General features: G+C 47.0%; 1 protein-coding gene across 3 annotated transcripts in view; it reads left to right on the forward strand.

Moving 5' to 3' along the window:
- NTRK3 (neurotrophic receptor tyrosine kinase 3) overlaps positions 1-19,536 on the forward strand; it is a 219,303-nt gene that overhangs the window by 61,465 nt on the left and 138,302 nt on the right. For all 3 annotated transcript variants that reach the window (XM_042039738.1, XM_042039739.1, XM_042039740.1), the window contains 6 exons: positions 2,015-2,157; positions 2,717-2,858; positions 4,988-5,284; positions 8,627-8,650; positions 9,438-9,508; positions 11,247-11,349. In XM_042039738.1, coding sequence (XP_041895672.1) covers positions 2,015-2,157; positions 2,717-2,858; positions 4,988-5,284; positions 8,627-8,650; positions 9,438-9,508; positions 11,247-11,349 — 780 coding nt within the window. The remainder of the gene's footprint in view (positions 1-2,014; positions 2,158-2,716; positions 2,859-4,987; positions 5,285-8,626; positions 8,651-9,437; positions 9,509-11,246; positions 11,350-19,536) is intronic.

Genomic DNA, 19,536 nt, shown 5'->3' on the forward strand with positions numbered 1-19,536 from the left:
AAGTGTCTGTAGTGAGTCTGTGTGATGTCTTGAAAAGAGCTGTTTCATGTAGACCTTCCCGTGCCTAACGAATCCTAGAAGCAGCATATTGTTAAAAGACACTGCCGCTGTATCTTCTGTAATTATTCTTAGGAAATACACGTCTCTATTCATTTTCTTTTGTTTTATTTTTCAATTGAAATCCCATATCTGTAGGGAAGAGCCAGAAGTGACTTTATATCTCTTTCTATTTCCTGCTGATGTTTAAAAGAGTCCAGCGGCCCCAGGAGCAACGTGAGGCGTGTTCAATAGTTATCCCTTTTTCCTTCACCTTGTTCACACATCAGCTGCCTGTTTGGTGTCAGGTTTTGCTCTGCTGTTGCTATTACTGGAAAGCATCCCTTGCAGACTAAGGAAAAAGAGATGTACCTTCTACAGAGCAATTAAACTGTCTGTACACAAGCAGCTGTCAAACTCGCAGGCTGAAAAAAGGAGAAAAACTAGATTTATTTTTTTTTTTATAATCATCCTCTGTACTAGGGATTTGGGTTTGTTATTTGTAGCAGTAGTAGACAAACAGCATGCACGTTTGGATTTGCATGACTTGGGTTTTTTGTTGTTTTGTTGCCTTTTTTTTTTTTTTCCAAGTTCACCCTGTCCCTTGAAGCTTTGGAAATTGGCCAAAGTGTGCCTTCATGCAGATGAACTAAAAAGATTTGAGAGTGCTTAATTTCCGCCCCACATGGGATGAATAAGCTGCAAGGATTAGACAAAAAAAATTCCTTAGGGATCAGGGATAGGAGGAGAGATGGCTCCATCAATGGTGGCATTAGACTGCAGGGGACAGCAGGGTGCTGATTTTGGAGCAAAAATGTGCTGGTGTGCAGGGTGAGCACCTCTTCTGAACATGAAACCTCCTGGAGGAGGGGCAGGGAGCCGCAGTGGTCTGCTTTCCTCCAGAGGAGTCTTTCTGCTCAAGCATTAAGACTCCAGGGATGCTCTAAAGACACCACATTTGCCTTTTTCCTTTGCTGTGGAGGGCAGGCATGGCTTGGTGTGGCCATATTTGATACCAGCTCAGCCTGGAGAAGACCATACATGTCCTTCCCATTTCCCTCTCAGTTATTCCTGCCACCTATGCAGCTTTGCCAGGTCTTGACTGCTGCCTTCTCTCTTCTGGCATCCCCCCAATGAGTACAATGCTGCTTCCTTCCTGGTGCCACTCCCTGATGGCCATGAAAGTGTGTGTGTGTGTCACCAGCCATGACTTTGCCTTGGCATGATGGATGCTGCTGCCCTGTGATGGGATAGGACCACTGGTCAGTACCTCCTGCCCTGCTTACTCAGTTTGCCTCTGAAAACCTCGCCTATTCAAGGAGACTATTTGGCCCTCTTGCAACCAGCACTGTCTTGTTTCACGTTGCAAGGATATCTGGTGCCTGTGGCACCATGTAAGAGTGGTGTAGATCAGAGCCACCATAAATCAGTGAATCCCTCTGCTACCACCGAGGAAGAACAAGGGCACCTTCTGTTAGGAGAGCTGCAGTTAATGTGAGGACACATCCTTGGTCATCTTTTCTTGATTGTTATATATTAGAGGGACACTTTCTTCACCTGGAATGCTGAGCACTCTGTGCCTTGTCCCTGGAGGTGGGGAGGCCTTGGATCCTCTCCCAGGACACACAGTTTTCCTGTTCCAGGTGACTGCCCTCATGAGCAGCTTCTGTGGGAGTAGAGAGATGGGGATGGGGGTTGTGAGAGAGGGTGGCCAGAACTGGACAGCAACTTTTGGATTCAAAGACGATGGGAGGGTCTGCTCAGCTGGCACATCTCCAGTGTCTACATGTTCCTCTGTCTCCAACACCCCTCCTTTTCTTGGTAGGGCAAGGCCATGCTGTTGCCTCATGTTACTTATCTTGGGGTGCTGGGGGCTAATTTGAGAAACAGCTTGGTGAGTTCTGGGTCCTCACACTTCCTGTGGCTGGCTGTAGCAAATGCTGCCCCACACCTGAGCGGATTTTTTTGGCTCCTCTAGACCTTCCTGAGATCAGTGTGAGCCACGTGAACCTGACGGTGCGGGAAGGGGAGAACGCCGTCATCACCTGCAATGGCTCAGGATCGCCGCTGCCGGACGTGGACTGGACAGTGGCTGAACTCCACTCCATCAACACCCACCAGGTAGGGGCTGCAGCACCTCAGTGCTGCCTGTGCCCAAAGCAGCTGCTGGGAGTTCCCCAGGTCCGTGCATGCAGGTATGAGAGAAGAGAAATCGTTGTATCCAAAGGAAAGCTGAAGCCTTGCTCTATCCACATGAGAAGCTGGGGACTCCCAGAAGGGAGCAAAACCTTTCCTCTGTATGGCTGGAAAGTGAAGATGAGAGAGCTTCAGAGCTCAGTGCTCCCTGATTGAATTAACCCATGTGTCCTCTGATGAAACTGTACTAAAACTGCCTGTTTGCCATACCTAAGTAGCAGCTAAGTAAGATTTTCTAGAGGCCAGCCATATGAATCAGTGCTACAATGCCATGGCTCTCCCCTTCCCAGTATTTCCTCTTATAAGATGAGGTGTGTTTAATCAGGTGAGGAAATACCTCCCTCTATCCAGATCCCAGTTGTTCTTGGATTTTGGAGACCTTCTCACATGGAAACTGTGATCCTCCTTTTCTGGGGGTGGTAGTGGGGAGGAAAGGAGCCACCAGATACTGATTTCTGTGTGTATTTTTCTCTGGGATTTTTAGACCAACCTCAACTGGACCAATGTTCATGCCATCAATTTGACCTTGGTGAATGTCACCAGTGAGGACAATGGATTCCTGCTTACCTGCATTGCTGAGAACGTGGTGGGGATGAGCAATGCCAGTGTGCTGCTCACTGTCTACTGTAAGTACCAGTGGAGACACCTTGTCCATACAGAGCCTGGAGGGGCTGCCCTGGGAGCTGTTTGAATGCACAGCCACTTGCTACCTGTGCCATACTGGTTTTGTGGGTGAGGGTTAGGAGGAGCTGAGCACAGTGAGCTGGAGGTGGATCCTCACACAGCTCTCTCTCAAGTGTCAGTAATTTTGCTTTCCCGATGCTTCCATTAATCCAGAAATGGGCATGAGAGCAGGGAAGGAACAGCAGTGCCACCGTGGTGGTAATGGGCATTTCTTGCCCCTCTCTAGGAAGACTCAACAGACTAAGGGAAAGCCATAGAGGGACTAAAAATCTGTTTACAAACACAAAGTTTCTTGCCTTTACGCTATGCGAGAGGTTCAATGACACCCTTGCTAAAGTTTAAAACTTGCCACTGATTTCAGGGATGTTAGTGCTTCCTCTCAGGTCAGATCCTACAAAGTTAAACCGCAAATGTCATGTAAATGTGCACGTGTCAGATTTGAACTGCTCACTTTTATCTCCAAGTAGCTCAACTTTCTTTGTGCTTTCTAATATAACAAAACCCTGACCTTAAGAGGAAGTTTACACAGCTTTATGGTCTCAAGCAGCTGAGATTTGCTATATTTTGCTGTGTCTGTAATATTTGCCCTTACTCTGTAGTCTGAAAATCTGTCCCCCACCCCCAACCTTGCCATATGTAGGGGAGACCCTTGTGGGATTCTGGCTACTCTTGGTGAACCTATGCATGCTGTCTGATGCTTTACTACTTTCATCTTCCTTCCAATAAGTGCTATTGAGGGATTGAAGGATGGAGGTAATTAAAGTTCAGGCCAGCTCAGAGCTGACTGGTCAGCAGACGGGTGCTTTTTGCACGGTGTTTTAGCATCTGTTCCTCCACACCTTAAACAGCGCTATGTCCATGCCTGTTTTCACCCGTGAAATCCTCTGAGCTGCCGACAGTTTCTGCTACCCTGACTCTTGTTGTACAGAGCCATCACTCAGGCTGTAATTTCACACTGAAAAGATCTGGGTTTGTGCGTGTAGGTGGCTGCCTGTTTTGAAACCCCCATGCCAGGAAGATATGAACAAGCCACATGCAGATCTGGGCTTGTGAACGAAGGAGGGTGGCTGGGATGCGACCGTGTGGTTCAGGGTAGAGGGAGTGCTGCTGAGAGAATTTTGCTGAGCTCCAACCAGCTCTGCACCTTCTTCTCTTCTATCACCTTCACTGCCTGCAAAATTCACTGTCTTTTTTCAAAAGCTGGGTCAAAGTTGGTATGTTGGTTTTCTTCCTTGTGGATGCCCAATGGATTATCTTTGCAGCTGGATGGTAGCAGGAAAAGGAGAGTTTTAGGGAAGACATACATCTTTGTGTCACATATCTTTGCACAAAACTTGTTCTTCTAGTTCAGACCTTGCCAGCCTTGGGGTTTGGGACCTTAGGTGTAGGCGTTGTAAATGGGGTTTCAGAAGCTATAGCAGAGCAACATTTGAATTCTTGGGATGTCCCAAGGGGAAGACGATGCATATACAATAAATTGCAGGTGGAGTTTCTTCTTTTCTTATCCCTCTCCCACTCTACTTTAATTAAAACACTCCTGGAGGCTGTTCGGTGAGTGAGAACTCCTTTGGGATATTCAGGCAGTCAAAGCCCCCAAGGAGAGACAGTCTCTGAGGGATGTTTGCTTCCACAGCTATGCAATCCAGAATTGCTTGGTGAGACTGGAAAGCTCCCACGGGCACCTTGCACATGTGTAATGTAACAGTGCTACATCACCGCGTCCTCCTTAACGGGGACAGGCGGCCTCCCCAGGATCCCTTGGGGGAAGGAGAGCAGCAGTAGGTGTGTGGACAGGACAGTCCAAGCTTAATTGTTTCTGGGCTGGTGAAATTCCCATCCCTGTCTCTACACCCCTGTTTGGAAGGCCAAGAGGCCTGGCCATGGCTCAGATCCTCCTTCCAGGGAGGGTGGAGGGGTTCTTGTGGCAACACTGCTTCTTTACAGACATCCATGGGAAGAGTAGAAGGAACAAGTGATTTTGGAGGTTTTCAATGCTCTTAGTTTCCGTGGTGCACAGAGTCGTGACGTTGGGTGGAGGTTGCTGTGAGCCTGCCATGTTTCTCTCTGCTAGATCCCCCTCGCATCCTTACTCTGGAGGAGCCGGTGCTACACATGGAGCACTGCATTGCATTTGCAGTGCATGGGAACCCAGCTCCCACCCTTCACTGGCTGCACAACGGCCAGGTCCTCCGGGAGACAGAGATCATCCACATGGAGTTTTACCAACAAGGGGAAGTGTCTGAGGGTTGCCTGCTCTTCAACAAACCCACTCACTACAACAATGGCAACTACACGATTGTGGCCACCAACCAGCTGGGCTCAGCCAACCAAACTATCAAAGGACACTTCCTTGAAAAGCCTTTTCCAGGTAGGATATTCAGTTTATCTCACCAGGGCTCCTTGCAATCTGAAGGTCTTACTATAGCCCTGCCAGTAATCCTTGCCTTGACAACCCAAGTCAGCTTTGTCTGAGCATCAGGTTGGAAGAGGTGACCCCTGTCAGCCTCTTCTTCTGACCAGTGTGATTTTCCTACACAAGTGTACTTTGGTGTCATATGAACTCTTTAATGCTGGGAGAGGTGCTAACTGCTTTAGATAATTTTATTTTGTAGCATATTCTGCAGTGTATTTATTTATTTATTTTACAGATCTTTAGGAATTTCAGTGGGACTAGGATGTAAGTTTGGCCATCCTTCTGGGTGCCCCAAAGAGGTGGCTGAGTTTTTTCGAGAGAAAGTGTTCTGCTGTGTGATAGTTATAAGCTATAGAAAGGAAAAGCCTTTGAAGTGATGCAGCCTGTCCCTTTGTTTTTTCTACTTCTAGCTTGCATTTGTGAAATGATTAAAGCTGGATGCAGACATGTCATGATTGTTTTCTTTCCGAATGCAATATGTGCAATTCCAGGATGACAGGGCTACAAAAGATGCGACAGCTCAATTAGTCACTTTGCATCAGTTTGCTGGGATTTCTTAACTGATTGCTTGGAATTCCCTGTTGTACTCCCTGGTGATTCACAGCTTAAGTGCAAAAAAAAAAAAAAGCATTTGAGGACATGAAGATCCATCTCTGGGAAGTGCCATAGAGACTTTTGTGGTGGCCTGTCTGCTCTATAGGAGCATCTCGGTCTGTTCCCTGACAGTGTAACACCACGCTGGCCATCATGGAGTTAAGATCTGTGCTGCCTTCAGGAATGATGCCATGAGAAAGTGGCAGCTCTAAATTGGCCCCTACAGCCCAAGAAAATCCAGCAAAATAGGGCATTTGCTAAATATAGCAAAATACCAAGGGTACTCTCATTTATTATTTATATCACACCATATATGTACACAGAGTTTTCCCGCAGGTCAAATATCATAAATGCAAACCCAAATCTCTGCCTTGAAGATCTGACAATTGAACAAATGAGCTGATACGGATGGGAGTGGAAAATTTGTGTTCTGACTTCAAGGATGCTGCCCTGTTTGACTATCTGACCTATTTATGTTTCCTTCTGTCAGGGCAGAAGGGCTTATTAAGTGTAGGTGGGTGAGGAGAGGTGCACAGGTTTGCAGTCTCAGCTCTATCAGGTCCCACCCTTGTGACTCAATTTCCCCATCTCCTAAGGAGGTGCTGGACCTCCAGGAAAGGGAGGCAGATATGCTGTTCTGGAGAGCTGATTTTGGAAATGGATCTGAGCCATGCTGTGGAGTGGAAAAGCACACTGATGTTTGAAGAGCGTCCTGTGTTAGAGGCTCTGGGAGAATGGGGTTGTGTGAATATATGTAAAATATTGCCCTTGTGAATGCATCTCCACCCATGCCTTGTGTGTGCTGTTGGTGTGGGGCGCTTACTGACCCTGAACCATCTCTCAGCAGGAACTGACCCATTTCCTTTATTTCTTCTGATCCAAAGTCCCAACCCATTCCTCACCCTGGCAGACCCTGTCAGCCCAGTGCAGGATGTAATTTACTTTCCTTGAAGCTTGTTGCTTCGTCCACTACCACAGCTGACATATACATTCACTGCAGCTGACGTTTATAATTTCCCATTTGAAGGCAGATTCCTTCAGAAAATGCCACACTTTGAAGGTTTCCCCGTGTGGCTCATTCAAGCCCCTCATTGCTTACAGCAATTCACACGTGCAAGGGCCTTGCTGTCACTACCCAGGGTGATATTATTAGTCTTAATTAATGAATAGTGCCTGGAAGAGTTTCTGTCAGTGTAGAAAAGGACCTATGACCATGTATTTTAGAACCCTCTGGTCAAAAACCTCTCATTGGTAAAAGGCCCCACTCTGCTTTCCAGGCTGAGAGGAGCAAAGTGCTGTTAGAAGCTGGGATCTGGGAGATGTAAGCTCCATGCCATATTCACCTTCTCTCTGGTGCTGCAGGGCAGTGGCTCCCAGGACAGATTTGTGTCATATCCTGTAAAAATCTCGTTGCATGTTGTCATTGGGATCTCTGCCACAGGTTACCAACTCCTCATTTAATCCACAAAGGTTAATGTACCTGTGATGAGTGCTCAGTTCTTTGGGAACTTCTCACAGAACTCAAGTTGGCTGAAATTTCTCGGCTATTTTTTATGCTTGGAAAAATAGGGTTTAATGAAAAATACCCTTTTTGTGGGTTTCTGTCGAATTTGCTTAGTCCAGCAGAGAAAAATGGAAAGGGGAAAATGTAGAAGCAGCAAGAATTTTATGACTAGACTCTGCCTTAATAGGGAAGAAAAAATCTCCAAATAAAATATTTCCCTCCTTTTTTTCCCCCCCCTGTTGCTAAAAAGCAAAGGAAAGTTACTCCTCTGCTTGATTTAAACCAAAAATATTTGTTCTGGTTTTTTCCCCTGGTTTGGTAAGCCGTGTTTGTCACCTGGGGTTTGTTTTACACTCCCCTTCCAAGCCTCACCCATGCTCCAGAGCATTTCAGCATCCTTCCAGGAGCTCTCTGCCAGCAAAGCTGTGTAAACTCCAGCCAATATTGGGCTCAGTTTCTTGCACGGGTGAGTGAATTGGAAGCTGACATGATTCTCACTCTGTGTAAACTGAGTGTCACTGAGGGCTTTAGGCCTTATTGTCTGGGGCCTCAGCTACCTCTGGAGCTGAAGGAGCTTTGCTGAATAGACTGGAGCAGTCAGGAGGATGACAGCAGGGCCTGCTGTGCTTGTCTCGGGCAAGAGGCAGCTCCTAGGCAGCCACAGTCTCCATGTCCAATTCAGGTGCTATCAGCTGTTATGAGTGGCTCCTGAAAAGCAGGTCAGAGGGGGTCTCCTCTAACTCCCTGCCCCAAGCTGAGCTCTCATCCGTGGGAGCTGGTTCTCATCCTTGTAGGATTTTGTCCTTGGGTGCACACTGCCATGCAAGGCAAAATCTGTTTCTTGCCCCTCCACCTTCATCCCGCAGAACCCTGCGTGTCTGTTGAGCTTTGCTCGCCTGCTGAAAGCAGGGTCATTTACCAATCATTCACACGTGCTACTTGTTCCCCAGTTTGGCCTCACAGTGGTATCCCTTCCCTCCTCTTTCTGCCCAAGGTTCTCCACCCTGACCTCCAGCACGTCCTGCTGGCACATGCACTGCAGTTTCCAGGAACAGTTGCCCAAGAGGAAAAAAATATGAAAAGTTGGTTTCCTGGGCTGTTTGGGGTGGTGGAGTGTGTCTGAGGTGGGTGGGGAAGGAGACCCCTCTCCCTTCGCTGTGGTGCTAATCGTGTTGCTTCTCTCTTTGTCCTTTCCACAGAGAGTACGGACAACTTTGTCTCAAGTAAGTGTCTCCCCACTTTTTGCATTCTGTGGCTGGTTTGTTTCTGTGGTTTCCTGTTCCCCTCTGTGATTTACATAGGAAAAATGAGGAAGCCAGAAGCAGATTGGTGGAGGTTGCACAAAGCCCTGGCTTCTCTGTGCATGAACAAGATCATTGGGGAACTTGTGATCAGCTGGGTAATCTCTTGAGGCCAGGAGATGCTCATTTGCCTCTAGTGGTGTCCCAAAGAAGGTCCTATAAAGGAAATGATGGTTGGTTGTGGTGTAGCAAAAGGGATCTTAATTTGATGCAGGTTGGCCTGTCCCCAACAACATCTCTGCTGTGAGCTGGGATAAGAAGCAGGACTCAATTCTGTCAAGTTTCTTCAACAGATTCTTCCCTCCACCCCCCAAAACACATCACACACCACAAAAAGCATTCAAGTTACTGTTTCTTCAGATCAAGTTTTGCTGGAGTCAGTTGTGTTTTAACCCCACCTAGCTCAGTAGATTTGTGAAAACTAGGAGAGGGCTCAAGGGTGGTGGGAACTCATTCCAGGACAGCGGGCACCCAAATGTTTCTCATTTGTGACACTGGAGCAACATCGGCACGGTGCTGGTCTGTGCTTTCTCTGCTGGTGTGCACAGGGAGCTCTCTGATGGTTGATTTGTGCCTTCTGAAACAGAAAGCTGCAGCCTCTTTTAGGGGTGAGCTGGATCTCGTTAGGTCAGGCAGTGCTGTTGGAATGTGCCGTGGGAGTCCCATGGGAGCCACACTGAATTTTGTGTCTTTGGTGTTTTGGTTTCAGTCGGTGATTATGAAGTGAGTCCCACCCCACCGATCACTGTGACCCACAAACCAGAGGAGGACACTTTTGGGGTGAGTCCTGGTCTCTTCTCTGCAGAACTGCTTTGCATTCATTCCTTGTTGATAATGACTCAGTATTTGTGCTTCTCTGCTGTTTTGAGATGTTTGCAAGGAAAATATCTTCCTTTATGACTCAAGACAGCAATCAGAAGGATTTTGTGGCTTGTGCCGGGCAGGTAAGATACTGACACAAGCCATCTGATCCTCTTGAGTCTGCAGTGTGGAACCAGGGAACCCTTTGAAAACAAGGCATCCTGTGAAGTCACTGCTGGCGGGGTCAAGAATTATCACTCTAAAAAAGTAGCACCCAGAGAACAAACAAACAGGCAATTGTGTTTTGGACTGTTATTGATCTGTTAAGCTTAGCCTGGTGAGGGACTCGGGTTTAGTTTGGTTCAATTCTGTCATTGTCTTTTTGCCCTCTCTCCTGCTGTGGGAGGCATGCCTAAAATGAAAAAGGAAAGTAAGTCTAGGGCTTATCTGATCTCAGAATTGTCTTTCTTCTGCAGAATCCCTGTAGAAAAAAGAAAAAAAAAAGTGTGTATAAGTATTAGAAGAAAAAAATTAGCATGTTATACAATTGCTCTAGTTCTATGAAAGTTTTAAGATACTGAAATCCACAAAGTGTCAACAGAACAAGCAAAACTCAGTCCACCTTGGCTTCAGTTCTCATCCAAGAGAAAGCCTCCTTTAACTGAAGTAGAAGCTTTGAACAGTGAGGCTGGAGTAATAATGTGCACTGATTATTAAATATAAAGCACAGAAAACAAGCTGGGGATGAAAATAGAGTGCGGTAAAATAAAAATTTAAAAATATCATAACAAATGTACCAACAACGGGGAAAAGGATTGCAAAATGAAATTACTTCTTCTTAGTTAAGTGATGTATTTTCTGTTATAGCAGAATACAGTTCTGTAAAAGGAAGCAAAGTCTAAATGCATCACTAGACCTAGTACAGAACAATTGGACACATGCCAGAGAAATTGTTGTTTACATCAATGCAATAAAAGTATTTCAAGCAAAGACTTGAAGGAATAAATATTCATAAATATTAAAATAAGCCTGGGACTGTAAACCCTTTAGGGCAAGGAGGTTTTCTTTCTCTGCTTGTACACTGCCACAGTGGAACCACAGCTCCAGTGAAGAACTTGGACACTGTTGTACTATAAATATTTACTAGTAAAATTACAATAAATAGGGAACCGTTAGAGGCTTTTGAAAACTCAGAGGTTTTACAGGGGAAAATCCCTTAGTTCTACTTAATTTCTTCTGTTTTCTTTGTGTGGTGTGTTATTGTCCCTCACTCTGTCCTGAGGGATGTTTGGATGGAGGCAGAACTGTGTTCCCAGCTGAGCTTTGAATAGCCTTAGTGTTGTAATGTCATGGCAAAGAGGTGATGTCAGAAATGGAGGCTTGGGATGTGATGCAGTGAAGGGAGAGCACAGGCATTGGAGCAGAGGTCTTTTTTCCCTGCAGATATCTGGAGTGAGAGGCTGGGGAAAACTGGTTGCCAGATCAGCATCACTGATAGGAAAATCCCAGACCTCCCAGTCCTGCAAAAAGCCTGTAATGCCTCCAAGCTGTGCCAAAGCCTGCTGCTTTAACTTGTGTTTTCCTCCATAGCTGATATCCACAGGGCTGCAGCAGATGGTGTGAGCCGATAGAAAGGTTAACTGGGCAAGGAGGTGCTGTGTTTCTGATTTAGACTCCCAAACTCCTCTGTGTTGACTCTAAGGCTTTTTCCTTCCAGGTTTCCATAGCAGTGGGGCTGGCAGCTTTTGCTTGTGTCCTCTTGGTCGTCCTCTTTATCATGATCAACAAGTATGGCCGGCGGTCCAAGTTTGGGATGAAAGGTAGGTGCAGTTGCTTTCCCCTAGCAGGAGACACCTTCCAGGATTGCCCAGCTCTTAGAGCACACGTGGAAAGGTGTTGTGGCTTTATTCCTACAATGCAAAGCCTTCCAAAGGGAGTGTAGCCCTCCTCTGTTTGTTGAGAGAGTAGTGGAGATAAACGGGCTGGTGGTTCTCAGCTGTGTGTGCTTCTGTGGGCAGAAGTGTGGATGTGTGTTCCTTATCAGCACACAGGTTGTCCAGGAGAGCTTTGAGCCTGCTCCCTCCAGCCCTGCATTGTGTTCAGGACAGCATGGTCTTGGGTGAAATCTGTTTTATGGACTTGGTGGTGCACAGGCTTCCCCTGCACTGGCTGGGGTGTGAAGGGGGGACAGAAGGATGTGAAATTGGCTTGAGTTCTGTTGGGAAAGCAGGTGCAGCCACTCTGTGCCTATCTGTGAATGGGGACCGAGGTGCTGCTGTCACTTTATGTCCATACTGGGAAGGCAGTGGTATGGAAGGTCTTTCTGATGACTCTCTGATGAAAGGTTTCCTCCTTTTTGTCATGAATAATGACTTTAGAAATTTATTTCAGGTGTCACTGATAGTGACTGGGAAGTGAGAAGGTGTCTGATGTTTGCCAGGCAGAACTGGTCTCTGTCCTACCAACACTAGCTCTGTGATGTGACAGAGCCAATGCCAGAAGTAGATGATTCTGTGCCGTCTGCTTTTTGTGACTCTGCTGGTATCTCCAGCTGGGCAGCGTTGGTGGTGCCCAGTGAAGGCTGAAGGAAGAGCCTTCACATGATAAAGTTGTTCTCAGCCTAACTGGTGGCTCATGCATGCACTGTTTGAAGCCAGGCTTTGACAAACACAAGCTTCTCCCAAGGCTCCTGAGTCACTGCCTATTTCCTGGCCTTGCTGTGGTCTGTGCTGCAGGGCAGGTTGATAGGTTTGGGAATGTTCCTTGTGCTTGCCTAGGGCTTTGTTTTCTTTATGTAGACATTTCCTGAGTGGGTCCAGATGGGATTCTGGCTGGGGTTTCTCCTATGCATCCTATGGAGGTAGAAGACAGGACATTTAATTAAATAGTGAATCTTCTACACCAATTTAGGAATATTTAGTCCATATGTCCAATGATAAAAACCATCTGGTGGAGTGTACTGACTGGTGGGTGGAGTAGAGGAATTGAAGACATGGTTCCTGGGATCAATTCCCAGCTCTTCTACTGACTCACTTAGTGGCCACAGGCAATTAGCTGTCTTAACCTCTGTCTCTGCTCTAATTTCCCCATCTGTAAAACTGGGATGATGTTATGTGCCTTCTGGAGGGATTTGTCAGAACACTTTGGAAGTGCTTGGGCACGTGCCACTGATGGAGCTTTGAGATACAAATATAAAAAGGAAAAGTAACATCTGACTGGTGGAAGAATCAAAGAGGAGTGAAGTGAGCCTGATGTGAGTAACCAGTCTTGGTGAACAGATGTGTGTATGTGTTTAGAGGTGTTTGGATAAGCATGTCAGTGGATTTTCTACATTCCCAGAAACCAGAGAGGTGCCATGATGGGCCCTTGTGTGTGTAATTAGAGGCAAAACTGTTTAGCTAGAAAAGTCTGCTTTCCTCCTCATCATGTTGTGTTTCTTCCAATTCTGATAGGAAACCACAACCCTTCACACTTTCTACAAATTTTATTGACGTTGCTTGGAGAGATGGAGTTGGCAGAAGATAAATACATCTCCAAAACCAGGGAGATAACTCTTTATTAAGTCACAATTATTGTAGGCACCACCATGGACAGCCTACACACACAGCCCAAACTCTACTCTGCTCAGTTAACTCTTGGGCAGGAGGCATCCTTTATGGCACCCAGCATGTTATCATTTACTAAGGGAAAAAAAAAAACAAAAAAACCCAGACCCTGAGTCTTTTTGGGAAAGTGAGTCCCTGATTCAGGAGCTGTTTGTTGCCAGCTGATATATTGCCACTTGTTGTTGAAATCCCAGCTTGGCAGGCCTGCAGGAGCAGGTTTTTCTTGTTGATTTTGTCAGGTGCAGAACATTGTGTGCTCGTGTTGGACATGTTACCTAAAGTACCTCATGAGTCCTTCTGGGTACATCTTTTTCCTTCTGCTTCTCCTAGCGCTAAGCAGATGGTTTATTTCCTAGAGAGAGGTGAACGTGGACTGACAAAGTTGGATGTCACGTTGGGTTTGGAAGGCTCCCTGGGCCAGCCTGCTGGATTGCCCACCAGCCTTAGAACCAGGCTGCCAAGTGTCCAACATCCCAGCTGCCTTTGCCGAAAAGAAACTCGTGTCTTGAGGGACGTGCGCTGGGAGAGGACTACGAGAGGATGGTGTGTCCACCTCTGTCCTCTTCTGGCTGGTAGCACACCCTCGGAGCACCGCACCACAGTCCTGCCAGAGCCGGTTCCCGATCCGGCAGCAGCGGAGCGGTGGGAAAGCCAGCGGAGCCCTCGCCGGGCTGCAGCGCTGGCACCAACAAAAGCCCCTTTGAGAGCGGCTCTGACGCGCTGCGCTCCTCAGCTGAGCTCGCCCAGCCTGGCTCCGGGCCATCCATCCCTCTCGCCTTCCCGTGCTCCCTCCGGAGAGGGCATTCATTAACAGGGAACGGCGGAGGTCAGATCCCCTTTCTGGCCGCCTGTCGGCTTTGGCTGCTGGAGCTGGGAGGGAACGGGGGTGGGCTGAGGCAGCTGGGGGGGGCCGGGAGATCGCTGGAGCTGGGGCGCTGGAGGCGGCGGGGAAATGGCAAACAAAGCTCCTTTTTGTGAGAAGTGGCGTTGCATGAGCAACAGAGAGGCAGCGGAGGGAAAACCACTGGGAGAAGTGAATGTTAAAACTGAGACTCGTTGAAGTTGCAGTAATGCAGCCACTTGCTGAAGGGCGTTGTATCCAGAGGGGCGGCTGGGATGCTTTTTAAAGCCTCGTATTAGTGTGGGAAAAAGAAAAGGGTATTACCAAGCAAGAAATTGAAAGTTGGAGTCCTTCGGTTTACTGTGTGTCCCAAGGAGGTGGTTTTTTTTGGATGGGATAGACCACATTGGGAGTAAGGAGCCCAATATCCCACTCTCAGTCGCTGCTTGCTCCAGCTCCAGGGCCGGTGTCCCACGTTCCCTGACTGCCCACCCAAGGTGGAGGGCTTTACACCTCACCTGCTGGGCTCAGGCTTGTCACTGCAGCCCTCGTAAATGGTGTCTTCCAATCCAAGTTTAATCTCAGCAGATGACAGGAAATGAAATTTTGTAGTATAATAAAAAAGCCACATGCAAGCCCCAGGACTAAGAAAAATTAAATTTCATGAAAGAATAACAATGGCACAGAAAATATCTGGGGCATACAAAACGTTTGGATGGCACAGTGATGGAGACTGTAAATACTTATGTTGATGGACTGAAATATATTCTCCCTTTACTTGTTTTCTGTTACATTTGCAAGTGCCTCGGGATGAAGGAGGTGTGCTCATGCATATCTGTGTGATGTATTCCTGGTGCTGCACAACTTCAATAAAACCCAAATGGAGTTAGCTCAGATATGCAGAGAAAGGTGCTAGAGAAAATCCAGAGACAAGAACACTTGTAGTTTTGCTGAGATTAACTGTTTTCCAGGCTCTGAGATGAAAAACTACTTCCATTGTCCAAACAAGGTTTTCTTCCTCGGGTGGAGCCAGTGCCAGCTAATGGTTCAGACTTGGTTACAGCTGGCAAAGAGTCGACTGGTTTTTAATCTGATTTCCTAAAGAAATAAGCGTGTGATCATGCTGCCTCTCTGCACACATGCAAGTGTGTCTGCACAGCTCTGCCTGCCTGGATTTCCCCTTTCTGTGCTGCAGCTTCTGGTTCTGCTGCCCAGTTCCACCCAGAGGAGAAGGGAAGGGACTTACAGATGATGCCTTTACAGGGATCATGGAAAGAGCAGAATGACAAACCAGGTGATGTCCAGCTGATAAAAATGCCTCAAGCCTTTCTGGGCATTGGAGAATTCATATGGAAACTCAGGCTTGGACAGAAAAACGCAGGGGATCAGGCTTTCACGGGGTCTGCTGTGGTGGGTGGTGTTCACGTGTGTGCACGTGCATATATGTGTTTTCTTTCTGAATAAGCAGAAACAGCAAGGAGGTGGGGGAGAACCGAGTGAACAGTAAACACACACTGCCCACGCTTTTTGTAATGTTTGAGGAATCCCATCACTATCAGTTTATTTGATATTTGCTCTAATAGCCCTGATCAAAGTGCTGGCACTGCTGATGTGCATGTGAATGTCAGAAATACTTGCAGAGTTGTTCCATTGTAATTTAGTGTTAGTTAAAAGGTACTTAAAGCAGCTGCCTATTTGATTATGATTGGGGGCTATTAACATTTTTTTCCATAAACAGATGGTTACTGTCCACTGAGTCGATTGCAGAACAATTCCAGAGTTCTAATTCAGGAGGAGCAGCTCCTGCAAAGATATCTTTGCTGCCTGGCTTTTTGCTTTTGTTGATTTGGGTTCTTCATTTCTTTTTTTAGTTTTCTTTTTTTTTTTTTTTCTCTCCTTCATTATGCAATTATTGCTACAGCTTCAAAGGGAGGGAAAAATATATATATCTATCAGAGCCATGACCTGCATTTCAGATGAGGCTTAATTCTGTCCCATGTTGCCTTGGCCAAGACTGGCTACAGTCATGCACCGATTTTATTTACCCCCCTCCTGATTATTTGTTGTATAGGCATGAACAAACCCTCTGCAGCTTGGAGAGCCTGTACATTAAGGGTTAGTTGCTCAGGAAATCTGTGATCAGGGCCTGTTCATTCCTTCCTCCTGGGAGCCTGCCATGGAGTGGGAGCAGGAAGAAAGAGCAAAGCACTATCAATCTGGCACAGCTACAGGAGAGAAACAGCCATACATCCATTAGCAGCCATGGCTAATCACAGGGATTTGGGGATGTGTGGCTCTCCAGAGCAGTGGACTGGAAATGGGAACCCATAGCTGTTGTGTTCTTTGAGGCAGCTCTGAGATGTGCAGACCCCCTGAAACATCCGAGCATGGGATGAGCTGCTGCATGGGAGTGATGGAATTCAGAGCTTCTCCTTGCTGGTATCCTTCAGTTTGTTTGCAAATACCCTTGATATACTTCTACTCCTCAATATTACTTGGATTTATTTGCCTGGGAAGTGGATTGAAAGGGCATGTGGTTTCACTGGGGCTTCCTTCTATAAATACCTGTTTATACTCTGCTGAAGTGCAGGCTGTGCTATTTTTATATTTATTTATTTAATGCCTTCAAGGTGATAAAGCATAAAGCTCTTTGAGCTACTGAATATTGCTTTCTATGACTACCTGAAAGTGAGTTGTAGACAGGTGGGGGTCAGTGTCAGTCCTTTCTCCTAGGTAACAAGCAACAGGTCAAGAGGACAAGTCCTCAAGTTGTACCATGGGAGGTTTAGATTGGATATTAGGAGAAATTTAGTTTTTTGGTTTCTTCCAGGAACTGGCTGCCCAAGGAATGGGTGGAATCACTGTCCCTGGAAGCATTAAAAAAGCATGTGGATGTGGCACTTAGGGACATGTATAGTGCTAGAACTGGTGGTGTTAGGCTAATGGTTGGACTTAATGATCTTAGAGATCTTTTCCAGCTTTAATGATTCTGTGGCAAGTGTCTCACCCTCTGCTGTGCCATGCAGCCTGTAACTGGTATGGTGGCAGCAAGGGACAGCTGCTATGAAACCCTGGGTTCCTTGGCAAACCTTTGAGAGATCCCACCTGTCCCCTGAGGTGCTGTGACTGTGACAGGCTTCTGCTTCTCCTCTTTGCAAAGGCAGGCCCACTCTCACTCCAGCAGTTAAACGCTCACAGCCCTTGTCCCTCAGTCCCAGGTGGTGTTGGTCAGGTGAAGGCTTGGAAGGTCACACTGTTCTGTGCCGCTGTCTGAAGGAGCAGGGGGCCACCCTTGGCATGGACAGACCCTGCGGGTGAAACGGTTTGCAAAAGGTCAGGATTTGTTTAGATCTAGAAATAAAACATTTTCCCACTCCCAGAAGCATTAATAGGTTATTTATAAAGGAAATGTAAAGTGCACTGACCAGCCATTATTTATTTCGGTTGCTTTTACAAAACCCAGGTGTCTTTTTTAGGCCACTGCTGAAAGCAGTTAAAAAAACCAAAAAACAACACAGATCAGTGATTTTCAGGTGACCCAAGAAGCCCCAAGGCTCCTTCACACCATGCTCCTGCAGGCTTTTCCTCCCTGTGCATGACCTCCCTCACTCGGGGTGTCCGTGTTTGCTCCAGTGTCCGTCTGGGTGCTCGGCCCCAGGTTCACCACTTGCCCTGAGGGACCCCCATGGCAGAGCTGGTGTTTGCCCAGGGCAGCTCAGCATCAGCAGTGTCTCCTCACGGACTTTCACAAACACTTCTCGTGCTGTGGTGTTAAAAGCTGCGTGATTGAACCTCATCTTACCTGAGATCCTGCATCAGGTGAACTCCCAGCTGAGGTGCTGGCAAGAAGCTGGCATTTATTTAGTTTTTTGTTTAGTTTTTTTTTTAATTGAAGTGTCCCTGTTCCAGTCTCAGAGCATCAGCTTTTTCCCCAGCACAGCATTAACAGTTGGCAGTGCTGGGGATGCTGGTTGCTGTGGCTCTGTGCTGGTTTCTGCCTTTGTGTAAACCTGTAGGAGTGAGAGGGTGAGAATGAGCCATGGCTGCTTCCCTCAGACCGTAGGGCTGGGAAGATGTCCTTCACCCACTCGCCATTCAGGAGCCGCTGGACTGCCCCAAGTCCTCATCCCAGAGCTTGCACCCGTCTTTGCCACAGCTGTGAGATTGCCCAGGCTCAGTCACCTCACCAGCCTCCCCCAAGGACCGTGCAGAAGATGCTGATCCTCACGGGGCTCCTCTCCACAGCACTGATGCTCCTGCCTGCCCATTCCTTGCCTCCATGGCTCCAGCCTCTGTTTGCTGCTTGTTCTGATGGTGTCTGTCTGTCATCACATGGCTTTGCTTTAGTGAAAGATGTTGGAATGACAACACAGAGCCAGAACAATTCTGTTGATCTCCAGAACAGGTACCACATACAGCAGCAGGATAAGCTCTTTTGTTTCACCAATATAACTGAGTCTGATGAAGACCCACCATCTCCACAAGCTCTGTGTTCTGTGCACTCTCGTGTGCCTCTCTGCAGGCAGCCAACAACCAGACAACTGGATGTTGACTTTGATGTGGCTTTAATAAGGTGCAGGGCAGTGTTGGAAGAAGCAAAGGACTTCAATTAATATTTTAATTGTGGTTGGTCTGTACTACACTTGTCCAATTATTCTTTGAAAAAGATTTTGCTACTGCTAATGCTGATAAGTAGTCCTCAGGGAGGATGTCCCTGGTGAGTTTATCACCTCTTCTTCCTCGTGACTTGCTGTAGGATTTTAGTTCATTTATGTGGTGTTTATCCAAGGGTGCAGAGATCTGTCACTCTGTCCTTAACCCCTGGAGCACGAGAGCTTTTCACTTTCAGGGGACAGGTGATTGAGATGTTAATGGCAGGATTGCTAAGGGAAACCTTTGGCAGTGGTGAAGGCAAACGGAGAGAAGAAAGAGAAAAGTGCTGCTTGGTTTTGAACCTGAGCTGGGTGTGCTTGAAGGAGTGCCTAGAAATTTGGAGGCAGTGGAATAACCTGGCAAGGGAATGGATAAGAGCTGTCACCTGGGCTGCTCAAGCTTTGACTGGTAAAAGCACTAGGGAAGCAAATTGTAGAGAGCACTGGAGCATCTGATGATCTAATGGGCTTGCTCCATCTCCAACTCCTACTTCTTGTGGTGCAATAGCAAGCCTGTCTGTGTCCAGCACAGTTCCAAAACCTCCATCAGCAGCACCAGTATTTAGCATCTGTTGATGGAAGTGGGATGCTCAGGCATCTAATTTCAACCATGCTATTAAAAATCAATGGACCAGAAGATAATGCCTGTACACAAAAGTAGCTGGGTACTAATTTGTGCACAGGAGAAATAAAACACATTTGGAGTCCCATATTTTGTGTCTGAGGAGCAGGGTTATAATCCAATTTCAGTTTGGGACAGGAGTCTTCAATTTATGCCATGGCCTTGGGAAATGGAGTAGAATAGAGGGGATAATCTGTTGCCCTGAACCTGTCTTGTGGTTCAGGAAAAGGACTCAGGATGTCACTCAAACTGGCCACAGGTCTTTCTTTGGACTCTTTGTATGAGAC

This window comes from Corvus kubaryi, unplaced genomic scaffold, assembly GCF_017639235.1.
Source record: "Corvus kubaryi isolate FWS band 111438036 unplaced genomic scaffold, C.kubaryi_AGA036_p1.0 37394, whole genome shotgun sequence".
Classification (NCBI taxonomy): Eukaryota; Metazoa; Chordata; class Aves; order Passeriformes; family Corvidae; genus Corvus; species Corvus kubaryi.